This window comes from Elgaria multicarinata, chromosome 20 (assembly GCF_023053635.1).
Source record: "Elgaria multicarinata webbii isolate HBS135686 ecotype San Diego chromosome 20, rElgMul1.1.pri, whole genome shotgun sequence".
Taxonomy (NCBI): domain Eukaryota; kingdom Metazoa; phylum Chordata; class Lepidosauria; order Squamata; family Anguidae; genus Elgaria; species Elgaria multicarinata.
This window is the reverse complement of record NC_086190.1, coordinates 8,401,943-8,427,151: the sequence shown is the minus strand read 5'-3', so window position 1 is coordinate 8,427,151 and position 25,209 is coordinate 8,401,943. Positions and strand designations below refer to the sequence as shown.

The 25,209-nt window shown below is 39.9% G+C and overlaps 1 protein-coding gene across 3 annotated transcripts in view; it reads left to right on the top strand.

Moving 5' to 3' along the window:
* The window catches only part of CDC42 (cell division cycle 42), a 130,412-nt gene extending 105,885 nt beyond the window's left edge, over positions 1-24,527 (top strand). The window contains exons 2-6 of one of the 3 annotated variants that reach the window (XM_063145330.1): positions 10,427-10,566; positions 14,719-14,791; positions 16,937-17,046; positions 17,512-17,709; positions 23,142-24,527. In XM_063145330.1, the coding sequence (XP_063001400.1) occupies positions 10,462-10,566; positions 14,719-14,791; positions 16,937-17,046; positions 17,512-17,709; positions 23,142-23,231 (576 nt within the window). In that variant the 5' untranslated portion in view covers positions 10,427-10,461 and the 3' untranslated portion in view covers positions 23,232-24,527. Of the gene's footprint in view, positions 1-10,425; positions 10,567-14,718; positions 14,792-16,936; positions 17,047-17,511; positions 17,710-21,637; positions 22,492-23,141 lie in introns of those variants that run through there. The other 2 variants (XM_063145328.1, XM_063145329.1) reach the window with 2 other exon arrangements.
* The last annotated feature ends 682 nt before the right edge of the window (positions 24,528-25,209 follow it).

Below are 25,209 nucleotides of genomic sequence, written 5' to 3'. Positions count from 1 at the left end.
GAAGAGAAAAGGAAGTTTTCCCATGGACTGGGCCTTGCATTGCTCCCCCCCCTCCCCGGAAGAGGGTGGGAAGAAGTGGGGGGTTTCCGGGGACAGGTCCCTGCCCCCATCGGGCTTACATTATTATTATTATTATTATTATTATTATTATTATTTATATATATATATATATATAGCACCATCAATGTACATGGTGCTGTACAGATTACACAGTAAATAGCAAGACCCTGCCGCATAGGCTTACAATCTAATAAAGTTGTAGTAAACAATAAGGAGGGAAAGAGAATGCAAACAGGTACAGGGAAGTGTAAACAGGTAGGGTGAAGCTAACAGTATAGGGTCAGAACAAACTCAGTATTTAAAAGCTATAGGAAACATGAAGAGAAAAGGGTTTTTTCCCATGGACTGGGCCTTGCGTTGCTCCCCCCCTCCCCGGAAGACGGCGGGAAGAAGTGGGTTTCTGGGGACAGGTCCCTGCCCCCATGGGGCTTACATCATCATCATTATTATTATTATTATTATTTATTTATTTATATATATAGCACCATCAATGTACATGGTGCTGTACAGAGTAAAACAGTAAATAGCAAGACCCTGCCGCATAGGCTTACAATCTAATAAAGTTGTAGTAAACAATAAGGAGGGAAAGAGAATGCAAACAGGCACAGGGAAGTGTAAACAGGCACTGGGTAGGGTGAAGCTAAACAGTATAGAGTCAGAACAAACTCAATATTTAAAAGCTATAGGAAACATGAAGAGAAAAGGGGTTTTTCCCATGGACTGGGCCGTCCCTCACTCTCCTCCATCCTAGGGTTTACAGAGTGCGAGAAGGCAGTTCCTTCGCCGAATGGTGTTTGCAATATAGAAAATATGTGAGCGAGACAGCAGGAGGGGAGGAAGAGATGAGGTTCCCACGGACTCATTTGGAGAGGTTTAGAGTGAAATGGGGGGGGGGGGCTAGCACGGACACGTCCTGGACCCTAAGGAGTTTACATTGGATGAGAGGGGTTTCTAATCTGGAAAATAGACGTGAAGGAAAGTGAAGCCGGGGAGAGGACTTCTGTGAACAGGTCCCTGCTGGAGAGACTTGCAATCTAGAAACAGACTTGAGAAAGATGACTCGTAGATGGAAATGGAGCTCAGGATAAAACATGCAATTATTTCAGTTACGCATACTTAGGCTTAGCTACAGTAGAGGATGGCGGTAATAATTCTGGCCTCTTAATTAGTATTGCAACAGCTTTAAATGTCTGCGACTGCGCAGGGGTGGCCCTCCAGATGTTTTGGCTTACAACTTGCATCAGCTCTTCCTGTTGGCTAACCTGCTAGGGCTGATGGGAGTTGTAGTCAAAACATCTGGAGGGCCATATGTTGCTCACCCCTGCTCCAAAAGCAAAGGGTTGGCTCCATACAAAAGTAGTTGCATGGAAGTCCGTGAGACACTTTGATAGGGTAGGGTAAACAGGCACTGGGTAGGGTAAAACTAACAGTATAAAGTCAGAACAAAATCAAGATTTAAAAGCTTTAGGAAAAAGAAAAGTTTTCAACCGCAGCTTTTAAAGCTCAGCTAAAAACTTTTCTTTTTCCTAAAGCTTTTAAATCTTGATTTTGTTCTGACTTTATACTGTTAGTTTTACCCTACCCAGTGCCTGTTTACCCTACCCTGTGCCTGTTTGCATTCTCTTCCCCTCCTTACTGTTTTATTATGATTTTATTAGAATGTAAGCCTATGCGGCAGGGTCTTGCTATTTACTGTTTTACTCTGTACAGCACCATGTACATTGATGGTGCTATATAAATAAATAATAATAATAATAATAATGACTTAGAATGGGGCTTAGGTGCAACTAATTTAGTCTGGACCCAACTCAGTTGTTGTTTATCACCCTACTTGCACTATAACAGCAACAATAATACTGGCCTACCTTAAGGGACATCCTCTAACTTGAGGTTTGTTTTTTGTGGGAGCTGGTGGAGCAGCAGAGAGGCCGGATCTGTTCTTGCCTCATGTATTCCTGCTGCCAGGAACTCCTTAGGAGGCCTTACATGAGGCTACTCCAACTTTTGACCTCCCCCATCAGTGAAATGTGGGGGTACTACTGCTTGCCTACTTTGTAGGGTTAGTATTATACTGTATGTGTGTGATGGAATATCTGAGTACCTAAAATATTTTAGATGGTATTCTCTCTTCCCCTCCCCCCCCACCACATCTGTAGTATGGGAATTGTAATTCAAACCTAGTGCAGAAGCTAATTGGAACATCCCTAGTTCAAATTGCACCTTGGTCATGAACTTACTAGGTGGCATTTAGCCTCTCTCTTTGAGACATCCCCCCAGTCAGAATTAGTATTATTAGCTATCCATGTATGTGTTTGTTAACAAAGAATGAGGAGACAGGTGACTGCCCTGATGGGACACAAGGGAGACAACCGGGAGTGGGGGAGGAGTGATTATTTCACTTACACATACTTGGGCTTAGTATTGTAGAGTATTAGGATTATCCTGATCTGCTAAAATTGCAACAAGTTAATGTAAGTGAAGTACTTTGAAGATGAAACGCTAAATATTTCTCTATCTGCAATATGGGAATAGTAATATTGGCCCACCTTACAGGGCTGATGGAGTTTAAGGGCTAAGAGACTATGCTACAGATCAGGGAACGCATAATTTGAATTTTATCTCGGCCGCAAACTCAAAGGGGCTTCAGTCCTCCACCCCATTCACAATATTGCTTATTGAATGCCCATTTTGATTATTGCTGAGATAGTGTATGTAAAATATCTTAAATGCTATAAAGGTATGTTTATACATTTTAAGAATTCGTATAATTTATGTAGAGAGCTGGTGTACTGTACTGACAGCATGGTATCATATGACAATAGTAAGTAGAGTGAATTAAGGTATATAACATGCCTCTTAAATCAATATCTTTATGTAAATATCTGTTTCCTTTTTTTAAAAAAAGTTAAGAATCCAAAAATCATATTGGATGCCATGGAATGTATAACTTACACTAAAAGTCTTGGGCATTGCAAAGAATTTGCATATGAACTTGTCTTGATATACTGAGTCAGTCCACTATTCTATTTACAGCTGATACAGCTTTATTAATGCTTTACTTGCTTTAGAGCAGGAATGGCCAACTTGTGGCTCTCCAGCTGCTTTGGCCTACATCTTCCAACCGTCATCATTGGTTATACTGGCTAGGAGTTGTAATTTCAGAGATAAATGGATATTTTCAAATGTTTCCATTCTTTTTCTGGGCCTTCACATCTCTAGAAATGTGTGTCTTCATGCCCAGAGTACCATTTCTCTTGCATCACACCCATCTATACATTTGTATACATCTATGGTGGGTAAAATGTAACCCGCATGTGCCCCCCCCAGTGCCTCCCCAATTTTAAAAAAACAATTTCTTCCCCCCCAAAATGGCATCTGTATTGACATTATTTCAATACAACATGTATTTAAGGGGCATAGTTCTGGCTATATACATATCTAGATAGCACCAGTAGTCTATTCTTTCAAAGGAACTGGTCTGGGGAACAATCACAGAAATAAATCTGGGGATAAGTCAATATGCTGGTCCTCTGCAGAAATTGTTTGATTTGCTCTTTCTGACACCTGGTATTCGGCTTGTAAAGCATTAGATACTACTTATTATATATGTTGTATGGCATCTAACATAGATTAAATCCCGTAATATTCCTTTGGTATCAAAAGCACCTTGGGTAGTTTCCTTCACAGTAATTAAGGAGAAAGTGGTGATATGCTTGTTCACGATCTGTCTTTCTATATTTTTTATTACATATGTATACTTCCCAACAGCCTAAGCTCTCTGGGAAGTTTACAATTATAGTGGGTCACTGTATGTAATCGTCCTTCTTGACTAAGAAGCGAAGCACTTAGTTTGACCTTGAAAGTATGTACTGCCTGTCAACCATAAATCAAGCCCCCTAACGTATGTGGCCAGGGAAGTTAACCTAGGTATCTTGTGTGCATTTATGATGACAGATTATAGTGTTAGAAAAATTGCATACTGGGAAATTCTTCTCTTGGCAGAAGGTAGGTAGTGTTAGATTGCTGGGTGATTTGCAGTAGATAATATTTTATTTTTATTTATTTTATTTATTACATTTTTATACCGCCCAATAGCCGATAAGCAAGCATTTCCAACTCTCAGTAGGAATAATGGAACAATAGCAATACCTTTTCCCATCAAAATGAAGCTGCCGAAATGAAGAAAAGTTTGGATAACCAGGAGTGGACTTAACCAGGAGCAAGGTGCCAAGTCTGGGAAAAGTGCAACACATTTTTTTTTTTTAGAGCCTCAGTGGCCTGGTTCACACATAACAACCCAGACTATGGTGGTTGTTGAACTGTGGATTGCTACTGAATTGTGGGTTGTCATTACATGTGAACCTCTACTCTGTGATTTAACTGGGTTTTTAGAGATGAACAACTGAGGAAGAGAATTGTTGTGTTTGTTGTTGTGTGTTAACCACAAACAACAACTCTGGGTTGTTTGTGGTTAACAATCTGCATACTCATTGCTTCTGCTTTCAATTAACCCAGGATTAATTCCTGAGTTTCATGATGTGTGAACTTGGAACTTTGGGTTAACCCAATAACAAAGCATGGACATGGGGGCTTTCTGGGTTGTTAGTTGAAAGCAGAAACGAGCATGAGCATGTGATTTGCTGATCCCCACAATTCCTGGGTTAAACAACCCAGGTATTATATTTTTATTTATTTATTACATTTATATACCGCCCCACAGCCTAAGCTCTCTGGGTGGTTTACAACAATTATTGCCGCCATAACATGTGAACCATGTCAAAGGCTGGGTTTGCACATAATGCTAACCCATGGTCTGGATTGTTGAACTCTGGGTTGTTGCGTTGTGAGAACCAAGCAGTGCTAACAAACCATGAAAGAGAACCCATGATTTCCTGTTGGTTTATGAACTCTGGGTTATTTAAAACATGGTTTATGTGTTAACCTAGAACTGTGGCTTGTGCATGGGTTGTTTCGAAAGTCTACAGAGGTGCTGGGCAAGGATGATAAAAAAATTGAGCTGTTCTACGTGCCAATAAAACAGTGCCACAAAGGCATGTGGGATACAGGGAGGGAGCCGGCGAAGGAGGAGGGAAACAAACAACTCAGGGTTTGAAAGCACAAACCAGGGGTTGTTTAATCATCTGCCACAGATACCCTGAGTAGGGCAACAAACCATCGGTTAAATAAAACATCTGTTAGTGTGAACTTGATACTGGGTTCAGGGGACTGGCAATCCATCACTGGTGTCTAAACCCTGGTTCCAGGACATGCCATCTTGTTTCTCACTGATCATCTGCTGAACTTACTTGGGTGAGCTCATTTTCCTGTATTATGCCCTCTATCTCTCTGACTTCAGCAAGCATGTTGACCCTTGCCTGGTTTGCAAGTAGTGCTAACCCCATGGTTTATTTAAACCATGGTTTCTTACCCTACCAGGGTTTGACTGGCAGATGATTGAACAAACCATATTTTGTTTTCTCAGTCCTGGTGTTATTTATTCCCTCCTCCCTCCTCTCCCTCTCTGAATCCCAACTGTGTTTGTGGCACTGCAGTTCTGGCGTTTAAAGAAGGCTATTCGTTTTTGGTGTTTTTTTCTTTTTCTTTTTACCACTTTTGTCCTTTGCCTCTGTAGTTTGGTGAAAACCTACAATTCTGGGTTCGTCTGTGAAGAGATGTGAAGGCCTGGGGAGGGGCAACGAGAAAAGTTAGGAAAACAGGTTTTTCCGAGGTCTGATATTATTTTTGAAAAATTAGAGAAATAGAACAATTTTGGATTATGTAAAAGTATTTTCTTTTAGAATTTAAGACAAAGTATTTATATATTGTTACACAGCATTTACTCCCCAAAAAATGATTTCTAAAAAATATGTAATTAGAACACTTTATAGAAAGTCAAGAGATGTAAAATGTCTGGAAATAATGAAGCCATGAAGAAAAAATGGTTTTTTTAATCCCCTCTTGTAAGATTCCCAGCATAGTTATTTCTTTCATTATTAAAATTATTGATCTAAAGTATATTTCACTGATAGATGTTTATCCTCAGTTTCCAAACTTGTGAATAGAGTCACATTCTTGACAGCAAATATGCAATCTTGCAGTTTCGCTTTTGTTCTATAAAGTCCTGTGTTTCTGATGATGTAGTTCTAATATTTTCAGAAACTATTTGCAAGTTTACCAATTGAGTTTACATTTAAAAGTTTTAAAATATAATGACAATTTTGTGAGCAAACTAAGTTATACGTAAAATAACTTTAGGAAAGGAAAGGCTGCTTTCTATGCCTAAAGCAGCCCTTCCCAACCTGGTGACCTGTGGATATTTTGGACTACAGTGCCCAGCATTCCTAACCATTGGACGTGCTGCCTCAGGTTGATGGGAGCCAAAGTCCAAAATATTTGGAGGCACCAGGTTGGGGAAGAAACAAAATGACTTTAGATTTGTAATGAGCCCTAAAAAGTAAATATTGCTTATTTTTCAATTTTCCTGAACCCCTCTCCTGGAAAAACACACATGTTTTTTTTCCTGGCCTAAACATTTCCAGAAATTTTGCATCTCTAGCAATGACAACCCATAGTTTTCATGGTTCGCAACCCAACAACAAACCATGGGTTCTCTTTGTGGGTTGTTCATGGTTAACAACTCATAGCTATACCATAGTTCTGGATTTTCACATAACAACCCACAATGCGGACCAATATTCCGAAATGTTTTTTAAGTAAATTGTTTTGCTTAGTGGTTTAACACATAGCAAATGGCGCAAACTGAACTCCGCTAATTTGTTGTTCTCTTTTTTCCTAAATAGGATACTGCTGCCTTCAGAGAATAACAAATGTTAGCTCACCTTGGTAGCCAGTTAAAATTCATTCATGCCCTGACTCTATGCCCAACCTTCCAGAGAGAGGAAACAGAGTCTTCTGAGATTATGCTGAGTTCAAGAACTGGCACAGCTGTATGTTGGAGAGCCCCTGTGCCCCCACACAGCTGAGGAGAGAAATGGGAACTCATCCAGTTGTGTTAAGCCTCAGACACACAAAATAGCAAGAAGCCTCACATTGTTAGTGTCTCTGAGGCTTAGTGAAACATCGGGGAGAGCCGCTGCCATTCATCTGTGTTTCTGAAGTCATCAGTGTGATCACAGAGAGGTCTCTCATTTCTCCAGGCACAGAAGAAGGACAGAGTCTCCGATTGGGTTCGGACATCACGATAACCCATGATAGGTTAAATAAGCCATGATGCCTTGTTTAACTCATGGATTATTGTATCTGTCAGGTTTTTTAAAAAAACCTACAACGGCTTATTTGCCTACTCTGATAACCCATGGTTTGCAGAGTGGGTTATTTAACCCATCATGCGTTACCATGATGTGGCAGTCAGCATGGGTTATTTTTGGTTGCTTTTGATCTGACTTTTTACTGTTAATTTTACTCTACCCTGTGCCTGTTTGGTGCATTCTCTTCCCCTTCCCCTTCTTATTGTTTTATTATGATTTTATTAGAATGTAAGCCTATGCGGCAGGGTTTTGCTATTTTACTGTTTTACTCTGTACAGCACCATGTACATTGATGGTGCTATATAAATAAATAAATAAATAAATAAATAAATAATAATAATAATAATAATAATAATAATGCTCTCCTCCAGCCAGCAGATCTGTTTCCATGATCTGCCTAGCAACTGACTGCGCATGTAGATTGCCACCCATTATAGCCCTTCCCCTGGTGGTGTGCTCTGCAACCTCCCCAAGTGTCAAATACCTTCTTGGTTGGGTGGTGGCAGCTGTGCAGGGTTGTCATTTTTGACTTGTGTGCATCCATGCCAGGGAATACTGTGGATGAACTTTTGTCCCACTCCTGCAAACTTTCCTGGAGATTTAGCTGCCACCCCCATTTTGGTGAAAGGTGCGTTTGCTTGCATGGCTTTGTCAGAGAGCCATGAGCCTCATGTGCATCCCTGCTAGAGGAGGCTGAGTATGAAGTTTGGTTTGAATTCTGCAAATTTCCAAGGGTTTATTTGTGCCACCCTCTTTTTGGTGCACCTGGCGTTTTCACTCCTTTGTGTGTAGTTGCGCAGCGTTTTGACGGTGGGTAGGCTGTGTATGAAGTTTGGTCCTAATCCTGCAAACTTCCAAGGATTTATCTGCGCCATCTCTCCTTTGATACACATGGGGGTGTTTTGCTCCTTTGTGCAGAGTTGCGCAAGGTTTTGAGGTTGTGTCTGAAGTTTGGTCACGGTCCTGCATACCACCCCTTTGTGATGCTGGAAGCGCTGAATTAACCTCTCACCGCCTTTGCAATATTGTGGAATGTTAAAACAGGCTGCTGCAGTGTTGTCAATGGGTGAAACAGCACCACTGCTGGGGCGGGAAGACTATAGCAGGACGGCATGGTGGGAGCACTCCTGATTACGCACAGTAGCTTAGTAAGGTATGCACAGTACCTACTTGTCTGATCATGTGGGGGGTGAAAGTAGCTTATTTTCAAAATAAGCGGTGAGTAGCTTATTAATCCATCTTGGCTTAAAATGACCTCTTTTTTACGCTTTTGCCAGTGAAAACAATGTACTTTCTGGTTTCAAGCAAATGCATTTGAAGATCCTTGGCTGCTATGCAAAAGCCTTGTGAGCTGCATTAGTAAAGCTTCTCTATTATCTTCCTGGATAGTATAAAGGCTGTAAAATGCTTTAAATATATTTGATTATAGCAGTATATTAGTATATACTTAAAATAGGAAACCTGATTTAAATTGGCCTTGCTTGCTTTAAATCATTATTTGAATTAAACCACTTTGGAAAGCATTAATGGATGCTCATTTTTGTTTGCTCTGATGGTGTGGGGGATAGTACAGCTAAGGTTGGAGGAACTAATAAACTTCCCTCGGTGCAAGGTTGCTGAAGTACTCATTTTCAACTCTTGCAGAAAGACTTTACAAATTAGGTGAAATGTGACTGTTGTGAAGGAAGGGAAGTCAAAATTCTACTGATACTACATCATGCAGTGGAGGGCTCAAGGAGATGGGGCTGCATCAGAAGGGCCAGTGTAGTTGTGCTGCCATAGTGGAATTACTGCGGAAGGACTCAATCTAGCAACATATACTTTGATGAGAGGGTGGTAACAAGCGTTAGCAAAGCTTATTTATTACTGGTTGACTGCTAAAAGGCAAATTAGGTGACTGCCATCTCACCTTATCCTGCAGTAGCCCATAATACTTTCCTAGCACTACTTCCTTATTAAGTGTCTCTGCAAAAGATTTTAGAAAACAGAGTGTAAAGGAGCAAGACAAAGTTCAGTGACTCACAGGAGAACAACCCCCCCCCCCCCCCCGTAGTAGTAGGGAGCTGTGACATCATCAGTCAGTGTATATCTGTGCTCACAAAAGTAAGAACAATGCATTAAGATAAAGGAAGCATGCAACTGTAAGAAACTAATGGTTTCTTAAGGGAGGGCGATGCAGAGTGTTTGTAATGAAGATTTGGATCTGGTTTGTCTTCCTTCATAACTAGGAGCTGACTAATAGCAATATAGACTGGAATTGAATGCTTGATGGGTCCCTATTTGGGGCTTAATTTTAAATGTGGCATTTAATTGGTCTTGGATTTCAGTTCTCCCGCAAGCAAAAAGAGCTGTTGTGAAAGGCATGTTCTTTGTTACAATGTAGAAATTGTTTCAGGTTTTAAAAATCTTAATTTGTATCCTCAGTAGCTTATTTTTTTCATTTTCTTAGCTGGGACGTGATTGTTAATTCTGAGTGCCTACTTGCAGAACAGGAAGGGAAAGGCTTGTGGTTAGAAGTCAGACTCTAGCCTTGGTACAAGGGTATATAGGTTTAAGGTAACAAGCTCAGCAAGAATAAAAAGTTTAGGGCTTGTAATGAACTTTGAATTTCTGATTAGATAAACACTTCTGATGTGGGTAGAGGTTTATCACTGCTTTAAAGACAAAGCTGTATAAAATAAAGTTGCCTATGTAAATACTATTCATTCTTCCTGTTCCAAAACCTTGTCTAAACATGAGGCATTAATGAATGAATACTTGCTAATCATATATTAGTACCTTTTGAGTAATGCTTCCTCCACCAAGGGGTTCCCTTGTGTTCACAAGAAACTTTCCTTGATCTCCAAGTGATGAGGAAACAAAGCTAAAACATGACTTGGAAATCTTTATTCAATTGGGGGATGTGAGAAGGAAACAATTTCTTTTGAAAACCTCTGGTTTCTTTGACCTTGGTTTAGAGGTTAACTTCTTCAACTGTCATAGTTCTATTTGGAGAAAGTTCTTGGGGTGCTTGTACACAACTTGGGAAAATAGAGTGAAATGTAATTTTCACTGTTCAAACAGAAATATGACTTGCTCTTTTTTTCTTCTTTTCTAGTTTAATCTTGGACCTGATAACTAGCAGACTTGAACTATGCAGACAATTAAGTGTGTAGTTGTGGGAGATGGTGCTGTTGGTAAAACATGTCTTCTCATTTCTTATACAACTAACAAATTCCCATCTGAATATGTACCAACGGTGAGTAAACTGTGAAATTCCTATTTTTACTGCTTAATATGAGAAATGACCCTTTTAATTAGACATACTGGTATACACAATTATGACGTTAGGTAGGCAATATGTTCTGTATATTCTACCGTCCTTGTGTATCTATAATAACTGTTTGGGAGAACAGCTTGCAGGAAGAGCAGTCTGTAAGCCCCTTTCTGGGACCATTTTTTCTCTGTTGGTATAGGTGGGAAGTCCAGTTTGCTCTGCGCTGTTGCCATTCAAATACTTTAAAGATGTAAAATTTCTGGAAACTTTAAGTGTTAGAGAATCTGTTTCGTTGAAAATTTGAAATGAGTTCAATACCCATTTTCATATCAAATCTAAACTTTACTGTTGAAGAACAAAATGCATGATGTGTAATATATCACACTAATCTGTAATACTTCATAACTACTATTTATGAAATTTAAAAGTATACTTGTCTTAGTTTTGTTCAGACAATAAATACAAATGTACGCAGCATTGGAGATGGAGCAGCAAGCTACGGTGCCCAGAACATATCTTAGTTTTTGCTAGAAACTATCAATATTATGACAGGTATCTGGATTTAGAAACAGCCTTCTCTCCATACAGCCAATATTACCTCCAAACAATACAAAAACCGGTAACACCAGTTTATCAGAGGCAGCTGTGGGAGAAGCATACACTTGACAAGCTGTAAACCCTTTTGATACGGGTCCCAATTCTCTGGAACAAAAAAAAAGCAAAACTAGTGACTGCCTCCAGTTACAGCTAGTGTTCAGGAATATAAGTAAATATGGATGTTGAGTTAAACTTTATAATTGAGCTAATATGTGGGGCTGCCTTTGAAAACAGTCCGGAAACTTCAACTGGTACAAAACAGGGCAGCACATTTACTAACAGGGACTGGCCAACGAGACCACATCACACCAGTCCTCTTCCAGTTTCATTGGCTGCCTGTCCAGGTTGAACCCTGATTCAAAGTGCTGGTATTAACATTTAAAGCCCTAAACGTCTTGGGGCCAGGCTATCTGAAGGAACGCCTCCTCCCATATGTACCTGCCTGGACCCTAAGGACATCCTCAGAGGTTCTTCTCCATGAGCTCCTTTCCTCACCTCAGCATACTCCACTTCTGCTTCAGCTGGCTATTGCTCTTCAATCTCTTGTGCTTCTTGTTGCTGTTGAAGTTCCACCGTTTTGTCTTCTGAGGCCCATCAACTATTGATGCGGGTTTTCTGTAAAATTTTGAATTGGAAGAAAGTTTCAATTCAGTTTTTGTATTGAGACAAAACATGAATGTGGAATAGTTGTTTTTAGCTATTTTTGCTAAATACAAGCAAAATAAACATGCTAAATTAGATTTTTCTAGAAAATGTCTCAGAACACAAATTTGTGTTGTCTGCAACTTTGATATCCATTCCCTGCACTTCCTCATCCAAGTCATTAATAAAAATGTTAGAGAGCACTGGGCCCAAGGCTGAGCTCTGCTGTACCCCACTCAGTTTGAGAAGGTACCATTGATAAACATTCTTTGAGTCTGATTCTGTAACCAACTGTGGATCTGTTCTTCCATCTAGCCCACAACTAATAGTTGTTCCATATAGCCCACTTTTAGCTAGTTTGCTAATGAGAATATCATGGGGCACTTCATTAAAAGCTTTGTTGAAGTAAAGATATATTATGTCCACAGCATTCCCACAATTCACAAGGGAGGTTACTCGATCAAAAAATGGAATCGGATTAGTCTGACAAGATTTATTCTTGACAAATCCTAGTTAGCTTCTAGTAATCATAGCATTGTTTTTAAGGTGTTTACAGATTGAATTCTTTATAATCTGCTCCAAAATTTTCCCAGGGATTGATGTCAGACTAACTGACATCAATTTTTGTTCTTCATTTTTGCTCTTTTTGAAGATAGGGACAATATTAGCCCTCTAGTTGTCTGGCACTTCATGTCCTCCATGATTTTGTAAAGATAATAGTGGTTTTGAAAGTTCTTCTGCCAGTTCCTTTACTACTCTTGGATGCAGTTCATCAAGCCCTGGAGATTTGAACTCGTTCAAAGGAATTAAGTGTCCCTTGACCATTTCTAGTTGCAGTCTCTAGCTGCAATTCTGCTCCTTGTACTTCACATTTGCCATGAGGGTCATAGGCCCTCTTTTGAGAGAAGACTGAGCCAAAGTAGGAATTGAGCACTTCTGCTTTTTCTTTGTCATCTGTTATCATTTTGCCATCCTCATTGAGTAGTTAAACACCCAGCTCTTTCCTCTGTCTTTTACTATGTATATATCTGAAGAAAGCTTTTTGTTGGTTTTAATATCCCTTGCTGACCTCAGCTCATTCCCAGCTTTAAGCCTTCCTGATGTCATTCCTGCATTTCTGTGCTACCTGTCTGTACTTTTCCTTTGTAGCCTGTCTTTTCTTCCACTTCCTATATGTGTCCTTTTTTGTTTTCAGGTCATTTGTTTGTAATTGTACCTTTAAAATTTCCTTTTTTAGAAACTCCCACCCATCTTGGACTGCTTTTCTCATTAGGTTCACCTGCCATGGGACCTTACTTACCATTGTCCTGAGTTTATTAAAATCGACTTTCCTAAAATCTAGAGTACGTGTATAGCTACACTCAACTTTTGCCTCCTTTAAAATCAAGAACTCAAGTATGACATGATCACTTTCCCATAGAAATCCAGTAACTGCCACTTTATGCATTAAGTCATCTCTATTAGTCAGAATCAAGTCAAGGATAGCCGATCCTCTAGTTCCTTCCTCCACTTTCTGTAGGAGAAAGTTATCAGCAACACACATCAGGAATTTATTGGAGGGGCTACATTTTATAGTATTTGTCTCTCAACTTGATATCCCCCATTGCTACTATATCACACGTCCTTTTCAAAAGTTTTATTCTTGTCTTCTCCTTGGTTGGTTGGTTGGTTGGTTGGTAAAAAACTTCAGCTACCATGTTCCTTTTATTTCTTGCCCCATTTATTTTAATCCTGATGCTTTCAATGGGGTTACCAGGCCCATTCTCCTGAATTTCTGTGCGGGGATAAGTATTTGTAACATTTTGTGTGACTCCGCTTCCCTTTCTATGTTTTCTGGTGGTGTTTATTTTTTGGGGGAACAAGTTTATACCCTTCCACTGCAGTATTCCAGACATGGGAGTCGTCCCACCAAGTTTCAGTTACAACTATGAAGTTGTATTAGCCTTCCTGTATTAAGAGTTCGTGTTCATTCTGTTTGTTTCACAAAGTTTTGCTTGTTTAACAAGGCCAGCCAGACATTTTGGAGTTCTTTCAGGAACTGTAGTACTGCAAGTGAAGTTTAATCTCTGTGCTTTAGGAATATTTTGCCTGTTTCTATCAATTTTATGTATTGAATTTTAAGAAACTGCAAATTCATAAGCAGCTGGTAATTTTCTCAGCTGATCTGTTAGTTTTTTTCTTCATCTATTTAAAACCTATTTTGCCTTAGAGAAAGCTTTTTTAAAAAAATAGCAAACAACCAGTGTTTAGTCATTGTTCTTAACTGAGATACCAAAGTCATCCATAATTGGCAACTATTTATTTTAAATGTTTAACTTCCACTTTTTAGGAATAAAACCTCCGAAACTGGCTTACAGGTTGTTAAAACAAATATAGCATCAATAAAAGTTAGTGCAGTTAAACAGAAGACAGCAACAAAAGAACTTCTAAAAAGCCAGAGAACTTCTAAAACTCAGTCAAAGCCTCTAAACCTCCTACAATAATTGAAAAAATACAAGAAGGTGTTTGATGATAAAAAAAATAAGAGGTGGTGTCTGACAAGTGTCTGTGCAAGTGAGTTCCAAAGGTCATGAGTCAACCGTGAGAGGGCCTCTGAAGACCATAATTCCTGGATTGTTTTCACTATGTTGGCACTTTAACTTTACTTGCGTATAGAAAGCATTATTTGCAAGTTGTTTCAATGGCAATAGCAACTATAAACTTTGAAAGAGATCATTGCTTTTCACAAGTTTCCCTTCACTGGCTGGTGTGCTGGTTTGAATGTCTCTCCATCCAGAAATGATTTATAAGCTCATCCAGCTGATTTGCTCCTGAACACAGGTTCACATTGTATGGTTCATGCTTGGAAGATGATTTTATGACTCTGAAGATTGTTTCTTGCTTCTTGTCTCCCAGGTGTTCGATAACTATGCTGTAACAGTCATGATTGGTGGAGAGCCTTATACCCTAGGCCTGTTTGATACAGCAGGTAAGTTTTTTTTATGTTAATTCAATCTTGGAGAAAGCAAGTGATAGGCTTGGGGATACCAATTCACTCCAGAATCCAATATAAACTTCTCCTGTTGACCTTCAAAGCTTTTCACGATCTAGCTCCTGCCTATCTCTCCTCTCTCATCTCACACTATTCCCCCGCTCGTGCTCTCCGCTCCTCTGATGCCATGCTTCTCGCCTGCCCAAGAACCTCTACTTCCCTTACTCGGCTTCGTCCTTTTTCTTCTGCTGCCCCTTATGCCTGGAACGCTCTTCCAGAACACTTGAGAACTACCAACTCAATCACAGCTTTTAAAACACAGCTAAAAACTTTTCTTTTCCCTATAGCTTTTAAATATTGAGTTTGTTCTGACTCTATACTGTTAGCTTCACCCCACCCGGTGCCTGTTTACACTTCCCTGTGCCTGTTTGCATTCTCTTTCCCTCCTTATTGTTTACTACAACTTTATTAGAATGTAAGCCTATGCGGCAGGGTCTTGCTATTTACTGTGTATAATCTGTACAGCACCGTGTACATTGATGGTGCTATATAAATAGTAATAATAATAATAATAATAATAATAATAATACTTATCTAAACTCCCAAGACATGGTAGGCTGATTTACATGGAATGGTAAGCAGTTGTGGGTTAATTAACACTTAATGCCACCAGTTTTAACATGTGAGTTGTGGTGGGCGTGAAGAGTGGCTTATTGGCTATGCAAGAGTTAAACAACCCTTAAATAACTCTAGAACAACCTTTGAGTTAATTAACCCATAGTGGCTTAGCTTTACATGCAGATCGACCCTATGTAATAATTTGATTGGCTTTTGAGTTTTAAATCAAACTCCAACTGTCAAGTGTACCAAAAAATACAGAACATTACTGCAGTTACCCAAAACAATATTTCCCCAATATTGTTGGAAGCCAGTGTCTAATTATCCTACATCCTTTGCTTCTTCTTAGGTACTATTTGAGCTCAGACTGTGTAAAATGGGTTGATAATATAGGAATGAGACTAATATTATATTCTCCTGGAAGGGATGCTGCTAGGACTTGAGGTGGAACCAGTATGGGAAGCAGTTCCATTGTGGGGAATGGATAAATGGATGTAGGGCAAGACAGTACAAGAAAGTAAGAAAGAAAGGATAGAGTCTAGGGCAGTGTAACGGCAAGAGCAGAAGAGTGGATATGAATTGTTTGTATACATGGGAAAGGCTTATCATATTGGAGGCATATGAGGTATATAAAAGTAGCATATTTCACAGCTTGTTGGATATTCTAATCTATGCAGTATGTGATGTCTTCACCATTTACTATAAAGAGCATATGCCAACTTATCGAGAGCAAAGTATTTAGTGTGCATACATCTGTTTCCATTCCAGGAGCTCTATAGTGGTTGCACTCAATGTACTTTCACCTTTTTTTGCATTTAGGCAAAGGGGATATGCAGCCTCATGATGCTTTACAATATTTCTTGGTTGAAAGATGAAGCATGGGATGATTAATGTTACCAATCCCTGCTTTAAACTGCTGGGATGAACGCTGAGGATTGGTGGGGTACTGGTAGTGCACGTGAATAAGCTGCCATGACAAATCAACAGACTTGAAGGAGGGTTCTAGTGAATCTGTGGTTTGCCATATTGTGTTTGGCAGGAAGCAGTTACTGTTTGTCACAGGTTGGTTAGCAACTTGTATGACAGTATCATTTGTACAGTAAGAGGCTCCTTTATCTCTGGAGGAAGTAAAGAATTGCTGTTGCTTATGTGCCTGGTGTTAGAGCAAGTCAGATTCTGGTCACTTGTCGAATTGGTATCACAGCTTGAAATAATCTGAAATTTAGGCTGCATTTTATTCTAGGATTTTTATCCCACCACTCTGTAAAATAGTCAAGGCAGCCCTTGACTTGGTCTTCAGTTGGGACTCAATATCCTGGATGGACAGCAGCAGATGAAAGGAAGGAAGATAACTGGGGGTGAGGCAGGGGTTCTCTTCAGTGGTGTACTTTTCTTTAAAGCTCTCTGCTAATGTAGCACAGGTGTTAGATGTTTTGCCATTTACTTAAGGCTGCATAGTAAAGATGACATGATTACAGACATGTAGCAGGCAACTGATGTTACACGTCCTTTTTTTTTTTATAGGACAGGAAGATTATGACAGATTACGGCCCCTCAGCTATCCACAGACAGATGTGTTTCTGGTCTGTTTCTCCGTGGTCTCACCATCTTCATTTGAAAATGTGAAAGAAAAGGTGGGTATGTTCTGACTCCAAATTCAGTTCCTTTGATCTGGTTCACACAACATGACAGTCCACCGTTGGTTAATTTACCTGCAGGGGCTCTTGCGTCATGCTGTGCATCCATGGGCGGCCTAATTTGCTGTGGCTTGTGTAGTGTGAACCTAGGCGGTAGGGGTTATTTGAGGGTTAGACAACTCTAAAATAACCCTAAAACAAGACATGGGTTATTAGAGGGTTGTCTGACTCTCAAACAGCCTCTGCCACTTGATTTCACTCAACAAGCCATGGCAAGCCAGGCACCTGTGAGTGCTATGCAAAGGGCGCCAGGCACAACGTGACAGTTCCTGCAGGTAAATTAACCTTCATGGTGGGCTGTTGTGACAAGTGAGCAAGCTTTTTGATTTTTTATAGAGTATCTTGTACTACTGAATGTTATGAATTTTGCATTATGACAAGTACATTCTGTCTTCTTTTCAGTGGGTACCTGAAATCACTCATCATTGTCCAAAGACTCCCTTTTTGCTTGTTGGGACCCAGATTGATCTCAGAGATGACCCCTCAACAATTGAAAAACTTGCCAAGAATAAGCAGAAGCCCATAACTCCTGAGACTGCTGAAAAGCTGGCACGGGACTTGAAGGCTGTCAAATATGTGGAGTGCTCTGCACTCACGCAGGTAAGGTTTCTCATTTATGGTGTTCTGGACTACTAGTCCTTCTTTAGCGGTGGGAAATAGGTGAGTTTTTTCTCTAAGGATTAACTCTAATTGTTTTCATAGGAAGAGTTAAACTGCTGATGATTTTGAAGGCTCTAGAAATAACATTCTGAAAGCTATCAAGTATTCAGCAGTTATTGTCTTAGTAGAAACTAACAGGATTATCGCTGAGCAAATAGAACAAACAAGAGTCTTGCCAGGAGAGTTATTTCTGTTGTTAAAAGGCTACATTCATATGTTAATCAGAAATCTAATAGCAAATAAGGCTGGTGTATCTCAATATCACATAGAGCTCCGGCTATTGGGCGGTATAGAAATGTAATAAATAAATAAATAAACGGTTTGGTATCCCATAGAGGTCTTAGGTGGTAGTATGAATAGTTCTAATGCAAAATACACAAACTAATTAAACCATCTGGCTGGGCACATTTGACCAACTCAAGAGGTGTTCTACATGACCCACGTATAAGTGTAACTAGAATTGGATGAGTTTCTCCAATAAACATTTTAAATTGGGGTGTTTTTCATGAATTTTTTTACAGTAGTTGTCTTTGGGCACAGCAAACCCCATTAGTTAAGATAAACTGATATGTAAGCTAACAAGAACAGGGTTAGAAATATTTCTGTTTATAATTCTGTGACCAGCCATTAGGTTTTGACTGACTTTATCACTTGATTGTCATAATAGATAATATAGCTTTGAGCTGTGACCACCAGGTGCTCCCATCCATTGTTAGATAAAACATTTCTTTGTGAAGATCCTTGCTTGAAGTCTTGGTTTAACCACCTTTCAGTTACTCTGACTAGAAATAAAAATGGGAGTTTTGTGCATAATTTTTCAAGGAGGGGATCTTTCATTGTTTCAGTGTTTTTGAGAGGAATATTGGCATTTTGGAGTGCAAAATATAAAGCATGGAAATCAGTATTAAGATCATGATTTTATCCATGATCTTATTCTTTAATTTGAGATTGAAAGGATAACCTTAGGGACTGCATTCATTGTTCTCTTATGGATAACTAACTTTCCACTGACCTGTATTTTTTGACTGCAGCTATTGCGGCTTCTGACATGACTTTACACCAGGGGTGTGCAACCTGTGGCCCTCCAGATGTTTTGGCCTACAACTCCCAGCATGGATCTCCATGCTGGGAGTTGTAGAAACCCGCCAAAACATATGGAGGACCACAAGTTCTTCTTTGTGATCTCTGTGCATCACACAACAGTGGGCTCTGCGCCTGCGCGGAGTCTCGCTCGGGAAAAACTTCTATAGCTGAAGCGTTTTTGGCGGGAACCCCTCCCCCACGCCGAGAGTGCGCATGCGCAAAGGGGGTTCCTGCCCATTACCTCAGTTCTCTTTCGACCGCCATTGTGGTGACATCGTTTGGGAAATTCTCTGTAGAAAGTAAAACAAAACTATTGTTAGAGGCATTTTTTCTTCTTTTCTCTTTCTATCATCCTCATATTTCTTCTTTATTCTTATTACTGTTATTTTTCCCCAAGTTGTTATTTTCTTTCTTCACGAAAAGCGACCGCCCGAAAGGGCGCAGGGCCCTCAAGGCGCCGTTCAGAAAATGCAAGAATTGCGGGAGTAAGCTCCCCTCGTCCGACGGGCACTCTCTTTGCCTCTTGTGTTTAGGTGAAGCCCACGTCGTTGATACCTGCCATTTTTGTCAAGCTTTTTCTAAACAAACACGGCGACATAGGTCAGCTAGACTTAAAGCTCTACTTTGGAGTAAGGCATTACAGGCAGTAGACAAGCCTTCGACGTCAAAATCTTGTACTATGGAATCTGTCCAAACCTCTCCAAAATCGCCATTGCTTGCTGAACCTCAGCAACCCAAGCTGCCGGCCACGCCAGGAAGGGGCATTACGCTTTCAATTGCTAAAAAGCTAACAAAGAAAGCTAAAAGAAAGCTAAAAAGGCGAAACATACTGCCACGAGCTCGGAGGAGCAAAACAAAAAGAGAAAGAAAAACTCTCTTAAAAAGAGTGTGCCAAACCCTACCCGGCCGTCTATTCCTCCTCCGACGCCAGATAGATCGATACCGACGGTCGATACAGTACAGTCTCAATCGGTACCGACAAATGATCCTCTACCGCAAACTTCGTCGTATAAATGTATATATCTTGTTCTCACTGGCAAGTTATGTTACACTGCCTCAATTCTATTTCACAAATCTGTAAGTACCTATATATACATATAAGTGGCGTGTAGCATGTGCGTAAATAATGCTAACAATAAAGTACATTGAAACCAATTATACAATGTTTGGTAATCATTCAATAACAAAAACAGTTTTGTAACATGAGACAATTCAATAACAACAGTTTCACAGTGTGCAATTATTCAATAACAAAACAACTTTGCAGCGTGAAAAATTCAGTAGCAACAGGAATCCAGTACATTAACCTGTTTTGCCAGGGACTGCTTCCTCGGGAACACGCTTGCCAATGAGAACAAGATATATACATTTATTTAAACAGTTTTTGTGACTATTTTTTCTTGCTTGTGGTTGGAGGGTGTTTACCCCAACTTCGTTTGTAGTCTCAGAAAATTAGCAGGGAGCTGTCTTATGAACATAGTCAAAATAGTAGTGGGGATATGGTTTCTTGGATGTGAGTTACTGAACAGACTTCGCAATAGCCAGTTCTTCCAATTGTGCATGCACACTTGGAAAGATCATCTCTTTTCACAGCTAAACTTGCATGAATTAGGTTTCTCCAGTTGGCAAGACATGTACCAGGCTGCTCTATGATGTGCAAAGCTAGACATTATGGATTAATCATGGGCTAAACAACCCAAAGCTAATCTACAATTCATTGTTAGGTTAACTTCGGGTTGTTTAAACCAGTTGATTTCAACTGGTCCAGACCCGAGACCCACCTCAGACTTCCAACCTGCAACATAGGACCGACTTTCGCAATTTTATCCATGCCCAACATGGCAGCAACACCTTTGCTGAGACCCATCTGGACTGATCTTGTGACCCACTTTTGGGTTGCGACCCACCAGTTGAACACCACTGGTTTAATTCTTAGTGTCTGGGTTCGCACATCACGGAGCAGCCTCCAATCAGGTCGCCTGGAGGTTGCATATTCAAAATGGTGGTCTTGCCTGTGAATGGGGCCTGTAGGTGGAGAGAGATTAATTTGCTGCTCGTAAATTAGAGAAATTGGAGTGGTGGGGAAGAGTTGAAGCCATGCCATGCTATACCCTGGCTCTAGCAGTATCCATCCTTTCCTGAGATGCCATCATGTTGTGAAATACCAAAACTTACATCTGCAGTGAATCTTGCCTGTGGTCTTCTCCATGATTTATGGACAGGGTCTACTGCTGAAATTACCCCTATTGACTGACAGCAGCAGTTGCTGCCCAGTGGCAGTGCTATCATGATATGAACTGGAAGGGGCTGCAGCTGAGCTGGCAGGGTCTTGCTTCAGTTAGGAAACTGCCATGTGGTTTGCTTGGCTGTTATAGTGTTGGGAACAAGTTTTCCTGAGTGGGTAGTGTGTCATTTGGAGCAGCACATGCAATTTTGAGACTTCTAACACAAAAGGGGGAACTACTTCCCAAGTCTGTTTTAACTTATGAAGCTCCGTTTGGAAAGATATGCAATATATATTCACTCACAGAAGTGAAGATCTCAATTCATGTAGCACTCTTGCTAACTTTCTACTGTGCCTGTTTCCTTTTCCCCTCAAAGATCTCCTTTGTAACAAAGTAAATCTGCTTTGCTGACCACCTTTATCCTGAATGCTCGTTGTATCTGCTTTTCTCTCTCTCTTTCTCTCTCTCTCTTGTTCTCTCTCTCTCTCTTTCTCTCTCTCTCTCTCTCTCTAATCCTCTAACCTGGCTACTATTTTTTTCTCCTCCCCTCTGTCTTATAGAGAGGTCTGAAGAATGTGTTTGATGAGGCTATCCTAGCTGCCCTCGAGCCTCCGGAAACTCAACCCAAACGGAAATGCTGTATATTCTAAACAGTTTCCTCTTTTTCCTTTCTTGTTGCTGCTTCCTCTGCCGTGCTGCTGTAGAAAGTTGGTTGAAAAACAAATAAAACCACCCTGACTGAAAGAAGCTGTGTCTTTACTTAATGTCTTAGAGCAAACTCTGTATTAGCTTTTGAACTGGAAACTGCTTATACAATTTGTTATGGCTGTGGAACATGAACTGGACTTGCTTAAACCTTTTGGGTTTGGGGGGGGGGTTGCTGGATCTTTAATAACTTTAAGAGTTAGGTTATTAAGGGACTAAGGGTCTCATTTAAAAATAAACTTGAGTGGAATAAGTGAAGATTTGGTAAGATTTTTCAATATCCAAATGAGAAGTAATGTGCAGTTCACTTTCTCTCTCTTGTGGCTCTGTTAATTGTATTTGCATGATGATTGTACATGACACGGTGACCTGCAAGTGATGCTGAAATGGTGAAGGATTCTCTGGTTTTCCTCTGTGCAGTGGGGCTTTCTGTTGCTTTGGCTGTTTGTGCTGTAGTGAAGTATTTGTTGGTTCTCTGGGGGTGGGGAAGGAAATTTGGTGTACCTGCTACTACTTGACAGATGTCCCAACTTCTGTTTCCAGTGACATAGTAGCACACATTTTTATTCATTCTCAAAGCTTGCAAATGTACAATGTAAAGCTTCCTTTAAAAAAAACCCTCATACTTTTTGACTTCAGTTGTCTGAAGGAAGGAAAAGAGACACAATTGTAGTACATTTCAAAAATTAAAATTAGTTGTTTGTATAAATGCCTGATGAAGCATTATTCCTGTTTGCGTTCATTTGCTTCAATTTAACATTGATACACTATAGTACCTACACGTTTATTTTCTCATTATTGGACTCTACTGCCATTCACTGCTTCAGAGACCTCCTTTGCTACTTCAGTAAAATATGGTATGTCACAGGAGCCTAACTGAATTGCGCTGAAGGATTCTTCATTCTTGTTTGCTTGCTGATCTAACCTGGGTATCACTTGTTCCCTTTCCTTGAATCATTTCTTCTTTCTTTTTCAACATGGTGCATATGCATTGCTACTTGCATATGAAATATATCAGAATAGCACAAGCATACTGATTTATATATAAACATAGATACACAGACTGGTACATGTGTTCTATCTCTTGATGCCCAAGCTTGCTGGAAGTGTTTTTGGACAGACTACTTTATGGTTTTAAATGTCAGGTGTTCTGCTTTTTTTTAAAAAAAAAGCCTATACATATGTCAACGTAGTTCAGTAATTAAATGTCTAGTACGCTAGGGAAGGACTATTGCTTCACTGCAGGAACCTACTCATCACTACTTGATTTGAATTTGTCTTTGTGGGTTTTTTTAAAACACGGATTGCTTTTAATAACCCAGAAAATGAGACAGCCCCTTTCTCTTTGCCCCTTTTCAGAAAGGCCTAAAGAATGTATTTGACGAGGCGATATTGGCTGCCTTGGAGCCTCCGGAGCCGAAGAAGAGCCGCAGGTGTGTGCTGCTATGAACATCCCTTCACGTCCCCTTCTGCAAAGCTGGTGTTGATGTCATACTAAAAGCAATGTTGAAATCAAACTAAAGATTCAGATTTTCCAATTTGTTTTTGCAATAATGACAAATGCCGTGCACCCTCTTCCCATATGCTCCCTGTGTGAGATGCAAATGTTAGTGCTCTTCTCCAGTGCCCTTCAGTTAGACTAATTTTTTTTAAAAAATTATAATAATAATAATGTTGTATTTCAACAAACACTGATCAGTTCTAGGGTTTTTTGGTTCTGTTTACTGTTTAAATTTTTGTTTTTAAAATTCAGGCATGCTTACAGTGACTTTTTTCTGTAACAGACTAATTGTTAGGCTCTAGCCTTCAGGCCCTGTCCCATCACGTTAGCTGGTACTACTTGGATTCTTTAATCTTCTGTGGCCAGCTTGCAGTCTCGGGGTGAGCAGGTTTCAGTCCTTGGAACAGGTTCTGGAAATGAAAATGTCCCCAACTGGTGCTCCTTTGAAGAGGAATGTAGTGCATCTTTCTAATCTGCATCTCCTCTGAAGTTGCCTTGGAATCATTTCCCTTTCTTTCCTCCAAGCAGGTTAGAAATTTCTATCATGCCCTTTTAAGATACAACATGTAAATGAGCCCTTTGTTTATGTATTCAGCCAAAAGCTTTTTTGTGTGTAACACACACCCCTGCAAAAACCCAACTTTGCCAATTACTAATTTTTTGTAGGTAATTTTCAAACTTGACAACATTAGGCATTAATTGAAAGGAGAGAACTGCATAATTTAATTTCAACTCAGTTCATTGGATTTGCTTAATAACCAGCAGTCCTCTCTTGGCAAGCAGATGTCTTTGATGTTCAGCAAAATGAGTGATGTATTTGGAAGACATCCTCATGATCTTTGCCTGTTGTAATGGAGGTCAGAAGGTAATAAGCCGACTGTGCCACAAAACGGTTCAGCGTTCTCTTTGAAGAAAAGGGGAATGAGTCATGCCTCATCAGGGAAAAAATATGGAGGGGGAAAGATGTTCAATATGGCACCTTGGGAACCAGTAGAAAAAGGATCCTAAATGTGCCAGCAGCTCTAGCCTCCCAGGTTGTTGCTCAGTGTAACAGATCGTGTTAGGTCTCTGACTCCAGTGTTAGTAGGGATCTTACCAGAATTATACTCCGGCTTAATACTTTTCAATTTTCCCAGACTCTAATTCTTGTAGACTTGTTAGTGTTGAACTGATGCTTTTTTCCATGTCTAAGTTCTTTGTATATGCATTTTTTCAGATGTATTAAACATAAAGTATCTTCACAAGTCCGGCTGAGAAAAAGTTATTTCCCCTGAGTGATGCCTTAGTCTGCATATCTTTTAAAATAAACACTTGTCCAATCAGAAATCTTACCTTCAGCTGTGATGAGTTCAGGATCTCCTTCCAACAGCCAGTTTAAAACTCTCCACTTTCCCCTGCTAACTAGAAGAACCTTGGACAGTTTTTTTCATGCTCAAAAATTAGTTGACGGAAATGTTATCATTTACTACCACCAAGGCACTATAGGGAACCTCCTAGTGTCAATTTTTGTTTTTGTTTTTTGTTATTTGCACATTCCAGAATTCTTCATCTTAGAAAAAGAAAATATCCCTTTAATTTTGCTTGCGGTTTGGATTCAAGAGACAAAATGTGGCATCCTTTCCTCAAAAGAGAACTTTGGGTTCTCGTAAAATACACAACACAGACCTTTTGGAATGCTGATGGAAAGCCTCTTGCACGTTGAGCTTGAAGAAGACCTTTAAAACACTTTTCAAAGGTTATTTCATAAATCATAGAGTAGTAGATTTGGAAGGGGCCTATAAGGCCATCGAGTCCAACCCCCAGCTCAATACAGGAATGCACCTTAAAGCAGTAACACATCTTTGAAATAACACATCTTAAAAGAATTCTGTGAGTGATAACACATGAAGAAGGAACTGCAAATATAAAATGAAAGTTTGAAGACTT